Source organism: Tetranychus urticae, chromosome 1, assembly GCF_039701765.1.
Source record: "Tetranychus urticae isolate SD_2017Ah chromosome 1, NJAU_TeUrti_SD_1.0, whole genome shotgun sequence".
NCBI lineage: Eukaryota > Metazoa > Arthropoda > Arachnida > Trombidiformes > Tetranychidae > Tetranychus > Tetranychus urticae.
Window position 1 is genome coordinate 20401799 of NC_142958.1, and position 12474 is coordinate 20414272.

At 32.7% G+C, this 12474-nt stretch overlaps 2 protein-coding genes across 2 annotated transcripts in view; one reads left to right on the forward strand and one right to left on the reverse strand.

The window, feature by feature from the left end:
* Positions 1 to 7909: 7909 nt before the first annotated feature.
* LOC107359090 (uncharacterized) lies at positions 7910 to 9433 on the forward strand. Its single transcript, XM_015925540.3, has one exon. It carries the CDS (start codon positions 8029 to 8031, stop codon positions 9274 to 9276), a length of 1248 nt encoding a protein of 415 aa, XP_015781026.2. The 5' UTR covers positions 7910 to 8028; the 3' UTR covers positions 9277 to 9433.
* Positions 9434 to 9818: 385 nt separating this feature from the next.
* LOC107359089 (XK-related protein 6) overlaps positions 9819 to 12474 on the reverse strand; it is a 55070-nt gene continuing 52414 nt past the window's right edge. Inside the window, exon 5 of the mRNA XM_015925539.3 lies at positions 9819 to 10436. Within this exon, the coding sequence (XP_015781025.1) occupies positions 9832 to 10436 (605 nt within the window). The 3' untranslated portion in view covers positions 9819 to 9831. The remainder of the gene's footprint in view (positions 10437 to 12474) is intronic.

Sequence of the window (12474 nt, forward strand, 5' to 3'; positions counted from 1 at the left end):
TGTTTAATACTCTCAACTCAAGTTGAACACTCACAAATCATTCTCATCATTGAGCTATCTGAATTTGAAACAAATGAAATCATTCTTTTCTTTTTTTCCATCTCAAGTAAACTTTCCTCTTCATCATCATCCTCAATCATTTTCATAATCTTTCACATTTACTTTTCATTATTTCCTTTCTTTCTCCAAAGAACCTGAATATTTACTTTTTGTTGTTCAAGAAACTTTAGAGAAGAAGAGAGAGAGAAAAAAACTTTTTCGCCCCTTTTTCTATTTACCATACTTACCTGCTCGCTGTGAGTTACCTTTAATCAAGACTTTAAAGAAACCAAGCCCAACTTTTTTTCCTCTCTTCTTCTTACTTTTACCATCTCTGTATACCTAAACATCATCACCATCATCATCATCTTATTGCTTCCTTTTTCGTTCATTTTCCAATCTTCCATGTTCTTGACCCATCAATGGATATATAGTTGGAAGAGCAAAGAAACAATACAAGAAAAACAATAACATGGAGTGTAAAAAGGTGGAGTAACCAACAAGAACCTTGACACCTGAAGAGAGATGAAATATTGTAATAAGTTGAGATGGCGAAGTAGATTAACAAGAAGAAGAAGAAGAAAAAAATGAACGATCATTTGAGGGCAACTTTTCCAACGATTGCTTCTTTTTCCGCTTTCAGTCGTCTATTCAATTTGTTCATCTTGTTCATTGCTCATTATTCAAACATCAAGATTGTCTTATAATTGAGCTTATAAAAACCATTAGTTAACTTTAAATTGGAAAATGATTGTCATCATTTATTGAGTAAAACGTTTTTTTTAGACTTTACCTGACTCAATACTTTACCAAATGCTAATACAATTTTTAACCACTTTTTGTGCTCTCGATGCTTCTCATTATCATCCTGTGAAAATGAGTTTCATTACTTTATTCTCATTCGTCCATCTCTTCTTGTTCACCTCAAATTTTTCATTAACTTGAAGAAAGTTCTAGTTAATGTTGCATATTATATTATCGTGATGTGGAGACCTTTAGATGAGATTGAACAAGGACAAAATGTTTACATCAATTAGCCAACATTAGTTAGCTTGATGATTTAAGGTAACAATTATGTAAGTTAAACTTGGATTCAGCTCAGAGATTTAGCTGCAAAAATTGAATCGGTTTATAATTGTTTAAAGTTCGTAGCTATAAATGACTGGTTTACAACAATCGCAACAGTCTAAAGCATTCTGAGCAGACAAACAGTTTTCAAGCCAGTTTTTGCCAACAAGATGAAGCTCAGTAAAGCTCATCATCTTCAACTAACCATTTCAATTGATTGGTTTGACTTTGCGAGAGAAGAAGAAAAAAAACAGAAACAAAATCATTATAACCAGCGGAAAACTCAATTATTGAGGAAAAGTTGAAAGGGCAAATGTTGGTAAAGATAAATTCAACTTGAATGTAAATTCAATCTCGGTAATGATGAATACAAATGACAATTCTGACAATAAAAAAAAGGTTTAAAAGGTAAACTACTTTAAAGAGTTTGAATCGCTTTGAACTGACATAGACATAGTTGTAAGGGAATTATAAAAATTTATTTTTCTCTTTGGTTGACCTTAGAAAAGGTTAAGAATGATGATATTGTATGAGATGATAGCATGATAACAAAAGGAACATCTTCTTCTTTCGACCCTGTGAAACGTTACGAATAATAGGAAATTGATTTAAAAGGAAAAGAAAGAAAAATCGAAAGGTTTGATGATAAGAGACGGGAAAGGAAAAGAGAGAAAGAAAGAAAGCAATAAATGTTTTTCTCAGGAAAATTCAAACTACGTTTAAACAGATGACCAACGAGGCAAGGTTTCAAATGATGATGATGATGATGAAAACGAAGAAGAGTGAAAAAAATAAGGTAAAAGATTATTGAAGGAAGATGATGATGTGAAAGAAGTTTAAAGGTAAAAGCAATAATATACGGTAACATTGGTGGCTTTTTGTCCCTTAATTTAAGGGTCACTATTGTGGCTTGGCAGGGTTTGGTTTAGGTTTACCTTTTGAGATGAAAACTGGAAAAAAAGAAAGAAAAGTTTTTGGACTTTTTTTCATGAAAGGTTGATTCGAAGAGGTTCCTTTTTTGAAAAGCTAGACAAAGTGCAAAGGTAAACTTAATCTGTCCGGTGCAATTATGGTAAAGGTCAGAGAGCTGAGCTGTAAAAAAATAAAGCATGAAAGCTCAGAATTATAAACACACTCTCATTGTAAATAATATGGTTTCTTGCCTTTTCTTGGAAAGGTTAGACTAAAAAGGTCTCGAAAATAATAACGTTTTTCTGTTGTTTTTTTTCAAATGTCTAAACATTTTCTCGTTACAAACATTATTGTAATAATAAGCAAGGTTCATCAGTTATTACTTTTCACGTAAACATTATCATCAACTAGAAATGTAAGAGCAAGTTTAATATGAAGAAGGCTAGAAAAAATATCGTGATAACTGAATGAGGAACAAACATTTTCTCTCTTTACTCACCCTTATCATCATTCTAATCATCATTATCATCATTATTTTTTCATTATTAGGTCGATTCTGTTAAGCCATATGTGCCTAACTTTGCAACCTAACAAAGTGAGTCTCGCCCCATCAAACAACATACAATAAGGACCTAAAAATTTTGCATCACAACAATCATTATCGTTAATCATTATCACTACCATCATCATACTCTTCATCATCATCCTCATCATCTTCTTCTTCTTCATCATCTTCTTAACCATCTTCATTATCTTAATTACTGTCATAACTTCGCAGATCATCTCATGTTTTTCAAGCCACATGAGACTAAGCTTCAACCTAAGAAGGTGAGTCTCACCCCTTTAGACTTAACCAACAGAAGGGTCTTTCTTCGTGAAATTAGTTTCGTTGTTTTTATCAGCATCTTTATCCTTTCCTCAACTGTGAAGCCTGTCATTCATTAGCCAACTTTCAACCTAACAAAGCAACTCTCGTCCCATCAAACATGAACTGGAATCAGGCTTTTTTATTGTGGCAAAATTTCCATTAGCGTTATCATTATGATCAACCTTTAAAAACAATTTTTCAACTTGATAATGCATGCTATTACATTAATTGCGATTTTTTGAGTAGAAAAAAATGCTTTTTGATTTACTTAATTTTGTAGTTACAAATTTGGGTCAGGAAAAGTTGCAACTAGAATCTTGCAATTTGTTATTATTTCATTTGTTATCTTGCAGTTATCAATAAAAAAGTTTACCATGAATTTTGTTATTAATTGTTTGCTTGATAATTATTAAAGTTGGTTAGGATAAACTTGAAATGAATTATTATCCTTTAACATTGAAACAAAAAAAAGAGAGAAACGAAATTAATTTAATTGTTACAAAGTTTAATCAACTTTTGTTCTCCTCTTTCCCTGTTGATTCAGTTTCTTTTTTTTCGCTATTCATGATAACGATAATAACGATGATAATTATTAAACATTCAATAGTATTTAAAGCCAAAAGAAAACATTATAAATCATTTTTAATCAAATAATCGGAATGAGCGTTAATCATTATCATAAAGCAAACATTGAGTATTTTCATAAACACAGAGATGAACAGACGAAACTACAATTTAATTTATTATCATTATTATTGTTGATTAAAGTTGAAAATAATAAAGCAATAAATATCAATGAGAAACAGGCAGAGAAAAAAAACCTCTACTGACGAAATGGAAAGTAAGTTTTCAACAGAAAAACGAATTAAAAGTTGGAAAAAACTTTCGTCCCGATTTACCTTTAGACTTGAGTCTGAACAGTTTCATGGTGAATTTAATCTTTTCCTGTTTACGAGTTTTCACTGGAAATCTAAATAGCAACAGGTAAATGTTATCATCTTGAATAAGAGTAACAAGAAACTTTCTGTTTACACTTTCAATACTTTATACAAGCGACTGACCACAGGTTAGTGAACAAGAAAAGGGGAAAAAAGTCAAACAAAAAGATTTCCACTTTTCTCATTTTTACCTCAACGATTATGGAAGAAAATGTTTGCAAGAAAAAAGAAAGAAAAAGATTCATCTGTATTTGTATTCGTCAATGATATTTTACTCTTTACCTTCACCTTGTTCAAGACCATTTTTAGAAATGTTTAGTTCTCTTTTGGGCCAAATTTATTCTTCATCAACATTTACTGAATGGTCCTTACATTCAGGTAAAGAGCCAGAGAGAATGAAAGAAAAGCTGAAAAGACGATTTACCTTTTTTAATTTTGTTCCCATATGTTTGCGTTCACTATTTACAAAGGTAGGTAAACACCTTCAAAGGTTCCAGGTAAAGCGTAATAACAAGTAAGGGAAGAAGCAAAGAGAGAAAGAGAGAAAAGCTTGAAAAGCAATGAAGAAGAAGAATAAAAAATTTGAATGGAAAAGTCATTTTGATGATGGAAGATAAAAATTGTGGCGAAAAAAAAGGTAAGTCCAAGAAGGGCCACCAAAGAAATCAGCATCGAGAGAAGAGAAAAATTTCCTTTTCTCTCTTTTCGATAAAGAAAAATGTTTTTCAAGAATGAAATGTACAAAACTGTGCTAAAGTGCGTGTAAAAGTTTAAATTACGAACATGTTTACAAGGTAAAAATGTCTTCTTTTTTACTATCAATTTTCTTCTTTTCATTCTCATTCTTTACCATCGACTTTACACTTTACTTGTTACCTTGTTTTGTCCAGCTTCTCATTTCTCAGGCAAATCATAGACAGTTGATTGAATGTATTTACTGTCAATGAAACTTGGACAGTTTCCACTCGAAATTTATCTTTTTGTCAATTCGCTTTGAGAGGAAAATATTTTTAAAATTTTTGATAAATTGGACTAAAAAATGTATTCTTTTTGTGACTCTTTGAGCGAGCATTTTGGCTTTGCTTCATTTTTTGATTCAAAATTGAGTTTGAAATTTTGTTTCCATTTGTAATTGGTTTAATGAATACATTGAAATGAACATTGAAACGGAAAATTATCTAATCATTTGTCATTAAGAATCTCAAGTTTGACAGTTTAATGTCATTGTGACTTGAACTTTACTATTGACTTTTGTGGTTGCTAAGTTTTTTTGTTTCAACTCTTTCGGTAGACATAAAAGATGGGAAAAGCCTCATGAAAAACTGATTCTGGAAAAAGATTATTTTTACCTTTTTCTTACTTTTCTTTCTCTCCATCATTATCATGATGTGAGTCCAATCAGTTTCAATCAACAGAAAATAGTGAAATCATCATTAAATTGTACTTAAAATGCCAATGCCATTTTGTTGATGTTCACTTGAACAAGATGTGAAATTATCATTCATCTTATCTTTGGATGAATGAATGGAGAGAAAGAAGAATGTAAAGCAAGAGAAAGAATAGAAATAAAGTATCATAAATGAATCAAAAATTCTTTGACCATGAGTTTGGAACTTTTCTTTTTTTCCATTTTCTCTTCGTTTTGCGCTTCTCCATGGAAGATTCATTGAAAGAGATCGTGAATTGCAATTGGCAATCTTGGAAACAAAATACAAAAGGAAAAGAGAAACTCAATTGTTTCAAAGTTATCTAATTCAAACTCATACCAGTGAACTTTATCATCATTAAAGTGATCATATTGAGCGTTCCATTGTCATTGGAGGAAAAAAAATTTCCGTTTCTTTTCAGTTCAAAAGATTCGAATGAAACGAAGCAAAACAGGAAAAAAATCGCTCTCAATATGTTATCATAAACATTGATAATGTATTATGCCAAAGGCAGTTCGAAGCAGATGATGGGAAGAGAGAGAGAGAGAGAAAAGGCAATGAGGAGAAAAAAAAGAGTCTCGAATAATATTAACATTGAAATAATTTATTATAAATTTTCTCGTTCTTTTCGCCTTTCAAGTTGCACGAACTTTAAAAATGTATTTACGTCTAAAAAGTAATATTCAAGTTTACAGTTTGAGAAACAAAAAAGCTTAGACTTCATTATAATGTTCATTGAAGGATAAAACTTGAACCGTCTATGTGGGCTTAATATTGACTCTTCTTTGAACAAAAAATTGTTACATGTTACTGGCATGAACCAAGGTTTGATTTAAAAATTTTTGCATTGTTAGACAGTTGGAAAGGCAATCAACATTATGGTGGTTAAAGGTCGACTGATGAACCAAATGGTTAACTGATGATTGGATAATCAAGGCAGGGAGTGAAGAAAAGATGGCGAGATGAATAACTGGAAGGAATTGGAGAAGCGAAAAAAGAGGGAATAATATCAATGTTTAACCTTTTTCTTCTTCTGGCAACTACCAAAGGGACACAGCATTTTAAATGTTGGGGGACAACAGTTGAAGGAGGTTGAAGAAGGAAGAGATTTGGGTGAGGAAAGAGCGATGATGAGAGGTAAAGTTTAATCATTTTGGATGATCGTTTTGAAGATGCCAATGAGAGGGATAAAAGTGTTTGTTTCATAGATGGAAATGCGTTTCGTAAAATGAATAAACATTGTAACTGCAATAAAAATGGTTCACATGGATTTATTAGTTTGCTATACTAATTGTAGATTAAGGTCATTCTTGATTAGATTCAACAGAATTGAGCTTTCACTCTGAGCTTTTTCTCTACTTTTCGTCTCTCATCTTCCTCCTTCTTCCTTCCGTTTTTTTCTCTCTCTCTTCTTCCGACTCTTTCCCTCTCATCACGAGAAATTACCTTTTGCTTCATTTTCTCCTTCTTTCTTTCTCTCGCTCTTCTCTTGCCCTTTTCTTCGTGATAAATGACCTGGAAAGGAAAGGAAAAACCTTTGAAACCATCAGCGTCATCTTGAAACCCTTTTGGGATCATTATTTTAGCTCATTTTAATGATGAACGTAAAAATTTTAAACTTTATTTTGGATCATTAGTTTACTTTTAGAGGGACTTCCGTGTAATCAAGAGGATCAAATAAAGATATTAAACAAGATTCAAATTATGTTCAACTCTTGACCATTGGTTGAGTCAATCAAAACTGGTTGAATAATCAGCTAAATGTATTGCAACGTCTCAATATCAATTTAAAAGTTTACCTTCAACTCTAACCATTAAATGAAACCGATAACAGGCTAACATTGAAAAAAAATTGACTCAATTTTTGTAAATTCAATTTCAAGTAAAACATTCATCAAATTGGTTTAAATGTTGGCTTTGAAATGAGTTGGATAAAAATAATCTTTCGATGAAAAAATTATTCCAAAAAGGCAAGAATAAGATCACGAAATTCTCATGAAAAAAAACGATATTTCAAGGTATTGAGATTATCTTCAAGTTGCGAAATGTTACCTTAAATACTCTGTAAATATCCAACATTGAAACTTGAATCCAAACGAGTTTCTTGAATCTGGAAATCGATCGATTAAACCAGAAATAGATGAACATAATTCAAGTGATACAATGAGATTAAACATTTAATGTTGTTAATCATCTTGAGTTGAAATTTTCCAATGTTAATGATTTCTCTGTGCGATGGAATGAAAAATTTTCATTAACAGAGTTTGTTTAATCGAGAAAATTGAATTACTTTTTGAATATTGAGCCGTGATAATTTCGGGTTTAAGTCGTTTGGATCAAGATATTTATGTGATTAAATTGTGTTCTCAGTGTTTTAGATTAATTAACTTAAATAATTGGTGCAACATTTATCAAACTGTCAACTTCATTTTAACCTCAAGTCTTGTTCAATTTTAATATTACATGAGACTTTGCTGTTCAATGTTAATGGAATCACAAAATCTGTTGGTTATAATGTTTTTGTCTGGTTGCCACCAGATGGCGTCATGTACAGGAACAGTAAAACTCTCTTGCTCACTTGGCTCACTCGAGTCACTCTCACTTGGTTGAATCTGGACAAACCTCGCACAACCAGATTTTTTGATCTCACTCTTGCTGTAATTCTTGAAGTGTTGACTTCTCTTATTTCCTTTTTTTACCTCTAATCAGATCTACTACTTATATTTTTTATTGACTTAACAATTTTTTGTTTTTTTAATATTAGTCCACGTATAATATGGCAGTTTTTGGATCATTAAATGTTTCTACTGGATCTCTTACTCCGTATACCGATGCAACGCAGTGTAAAAAAGTTACAAACCATATTAAAAGGCCGATGAATGCTTTTATGGTTTGGTCTCAAATTGAGAGGAGAAAGATTTGTGAACAACAACCGGATATGCACAATGCCGAGATAAGTAAAAGATTGGGTAAAAGGTGGAAGACACTTTCCGATTCTGATCGACAGCCATTTGTTGAAGAAGCTGAAAGGCTTAGGATACTCCATATGCAACAGTTTCCCGATTATAAGTACAGGCCACGAAAAAAGGCTAAAACAAGTCACACACCACAACCAACCCCAGTTAAATCAAGTGGAAGCAACAATAATTGCAATAGATTTATTTCATCAACAATAACAGCATCACCAAGTGAAAAAATTGGTTTAAACCATTTAGTGACCAAAGGTTCTATTAATTCACAGCCATTGTGTTCAAATCTTACAAAAAAATTAACTAGTGATACATCAGTTACATCATCAACAACAACAAATGCAACAGCAGTAGCAGCAGCAGCAGCTTCACTGGCATCTACCGTTTCAACTGCGGCAGTGGCATCAGTACCAGCAGTCGATTCAACATCTTCTCTGGTTTCAACGGCTTCAGTACCAGCAGTTGTATCTGTGGCACAACCGACAGCAGCAGCAGCGGCAGCGGCAGCAGCTTCAGTGGCAGAGTTATCAGTAGCATCTAACGGAGTATCAACAACGTCCTTATTAACAGAAGCTTCAACAACTTCAACATCAACAACACCAACTTTAACAACATTAACAACACCGCCATCAACATCGCCATCCTTAACACTGAATAACACAAAAACAACAACATCCACAATTACAACATCAACAATACCAACATCTACAACACCAACCGATACGAATAATTCATCCTCATCATCATTGTTATCTGTTTCATTATCATCCTTAAGTGTTGGATTAAGTGTCTCAATATCATCCTCTTCTCATTCATCTTCTTCTTGTTCATCGGTATCTTCCCCTGCGGCCTCATCTGTTGATGACTTCTCGGCTCTTGATGATTTGTCCGATGTCCTACAATTGGAATCTAATTGGGCGCAAGAGTTGGGAAGCCTTATCCTAACACCAATCTCTGATTTGGATACTCTTGATACTGCAAGCTCAAGCTCTGGTTCACACTTTGAGTTTCCCGATTACATTGAGGATTTAAATGGAAAAATTTACCTCAAATAAATTAACCAACAAGTAAACAACAACTTTATCTGATTAATATCCAAAATGTTTAAATCAAATGATACGATCCAAAAACTTGATTTGCAACAAATATTAATGATATCGAAAGATAAACCTCATTTTCATGAAAAAAAATTAAAACAAATTACACATTCTATTTTCAATAATGACAGAATTTTTTTCCCATTTTTTTTTTGATTTAATTTAGTTTATTTTCGTTTTAAAAGAGTGTTACATCAATAAATTTCATGCATATAAAAAAAATGCGATTCATTTTTTAATCGCACGACGACCTTGTTATTAATGTTATTGTCATCATCATCTGTTGATCATTATCATCATCATTCATAAACATCATGAATGTATTTTTTTCTGTTATATTTTTACATTGTAAGCGTTGTAAGTGAGGTAAATGGAGAGAGGGAGAGAAAGAGATAGAGAGATCGAAGAAATGAAAGGAAAGAAACAGAAAGGGTTAACATCTTCATTATGGATACAAATTTCAATGAACAGTTAACCATTTGTTACAAAGGAGTTGGAAATTGAAAATGTGGCTCAACAACATTTAGCTGCTTTATTAACCCACAATAATTTACCATTGGGATGAGCGAAGCGATAATAGATTAACATGAATACAATTCCAAGGGCAAAGGCACTTGCTAATCCAGTATAAATTGTCAATGCAGATAAATGATGAATTGGTGATTCAAGGTGAGTTACCTTAATAAACCATAAACCTGTTAAGATTAAATTTTCAATTACCATAATACAATAATAGGCAGCATATTTATACCGTGTAGGCTCATCTTTGATGTTAAGAAATTCAAATAAATACAGAAGACCGAGTATCATGTTGAAAAGATATTCAGATTGCTCATGGCGACAAAAATGGGTTCCCTGGTGCATCACCCAAATGGTCATGATTCCCCAATGGCCAATTGCAATGGGTAATATCCAATAGGAAAATGAGGATATAAAAAGTCCAATGGACATGGTTCGACAAGTTAATGTACCAAGTCTCCAAAGGAAGGACAAGATTACACCGTACGAGCTCATGTTGCCCTTTTCAGGTATCGATCGACGAAGGGCTCGATGGTAAGAGGCCAACGACCAACTGGTCAATACTAAGCAACTTAAAATGGAGGCTAATTGAAGCATAACTAGACATTTCCAATCCATTGGTGACCACAATTCAATGTTTCCAGTAAAAACCACATTTTGTCCAGATATTGATCAGGTTGATGATGATGGTGGATGATGTTCATGTTGATGATGTAATGTTGAAAAGTAACAACAACCATGATAAGTATAACCAATATGGAGGGTTGAAGAGAGAGAGAGGAAGGAGGGAAAAAGAAAAGAGAAAAAAGAGGGAAAATTAGACAAGATTATAATAGAGGCTGTTGCTTATTCGATTTTTAAACACACAGATGGTGGGGAAAGAATAGATTGTAATAATTAAATGTTAACATCATCCTAATAAAGTGATCACCTTTTCAAACGAAAAGTCTACATGATTGGTAGTATGAAGGGTATTGAGGTGAGTCACCTCGGCAACAACAGTCAAGTATCATTATTTTTCGTTAAACAGCTAAACTTTACAGTTGTATTCAAATGATAGAATGGCATTTTTGTTAAATAAAGCTAAAACTTTTCTAAACCTAAACAGATTTACCGTTTGTTCAACAGAAAAAAGAGAAAGTGGTGAAAAAATCGTCATCTATTGCATAGAGAATCACTATTTTCCCACTTTTCTACTTCTCTTCAAACAACCGATAGACATCTTCAGGTTTTTTCAAATTGCGAGTCAAGTCTCTTGACGTTACTTTCATGGCGCCACAACTTGAAGTAATGGAAGTAAGTTTGTAACCGTCAATACAAGAGGTCGCTCCAGATGAGAACTCAAAAAGAAAGAGTAAAAGGAAAGGCAAAACATCTCACTCGAAGTGAGTCTTTATTCTCACTCTTGATCTCAGTGACATCTATCAACACAACATGTCAACACTTGTATTTTTAAAGGAAATAAACTTTTCTCTTTACAATACAAATCTTGAATCTTTTTCAAATTCATCATTTCATGCGTTTCTCCATGTTAATCCAAATAATCAGCAAACGCTTTTAGACGCTTTCAATCGAATAGCTTAAGAGAAGAACTTGAGTTGAGTTGTCGGTTGTTGTTAATAGATGGCAGTCTTCAGTTTCGAATTCGTAGACGTTGAGAATGTTACGCCATCTAATGTACAACTTTTACAACTTACATGTTGTTTTGTAATTTGGAAAAGCTAATTTTGAATTGTTTACAATTATATTTATTTATTGTTGATCTATTATATCATTATCACTGTATTTAAACAACGTGAGAACTCATCGTTTTCAACACCAATGTAATTTTAATTGTTTAGTGTATAAAAGGGCGTATAAAGAGTGTATTAAACTGGAGAAACACATTGTACTTCTGCTATCAATGGCGTTAGTCTGTCCTTACAGACGATCGACTTATGATGCCTTCTTATATGTACCTGTATCAAGTTGATAATAACAAGTAAGTATGATGAAAATTTTGGTGAAGATAAATCTTCTGAGGATATAAATAAGGTATCAAAAACAAAATCTAGTCACTTAGACACAACATCAAAAACAGTTTATCAAATACTTCACTTTGAGTGTCGAGGAAATGGACATGATGCATGCTGATTTTCAACGGAGATTAATTTAAAAGCTAAAAGGTGACCGGTTGTTTCTCGTTGGTAAATTAGCGAAGACTTATTAATAACCAGAAATTGTGACCAGGATCGGCCACTTCACACTTGGGAATGTTGGTTATTACTGTAGGGTATATGGCTGACCCACTTCAAAACCAATGGCCTTAAGTTAATATTTTAAACGTGAAAACTCTAAGCAATATTGCAAGGTTGTTTGTCACTCTACCTGGGTCAACTGCCCTGTCCTTTTCTTTGGATGTTTCAGCTAACGGACACTTCAGAGACCATGTTAAGCCATGGTTGCTGAAAAAAGAGCTTTGGTTTTATTAATTTTGACAGTTTGAGAATTTATTAAATTAGTCTTTGCCATTTGAATAGAAGTCTTGTTTGTTGTTTCAAGAATCTTATGGTCAACATGGATGATTGAGAGGATAGTTATTATGGTGAGTTTATCTGTGAACCACTTTTCAACAGCATTTCACCAATAAACTTGTAA

Excerpts from the sequence above, each read along its gene's own strand:
- LOC107359090 (XM_015925540.3), top strand. The coding sequence starts at position 8,029 with ATGGCAGTTTTTGGATCATTAAATGTTTCTACTGGATCTCTTACTCCG.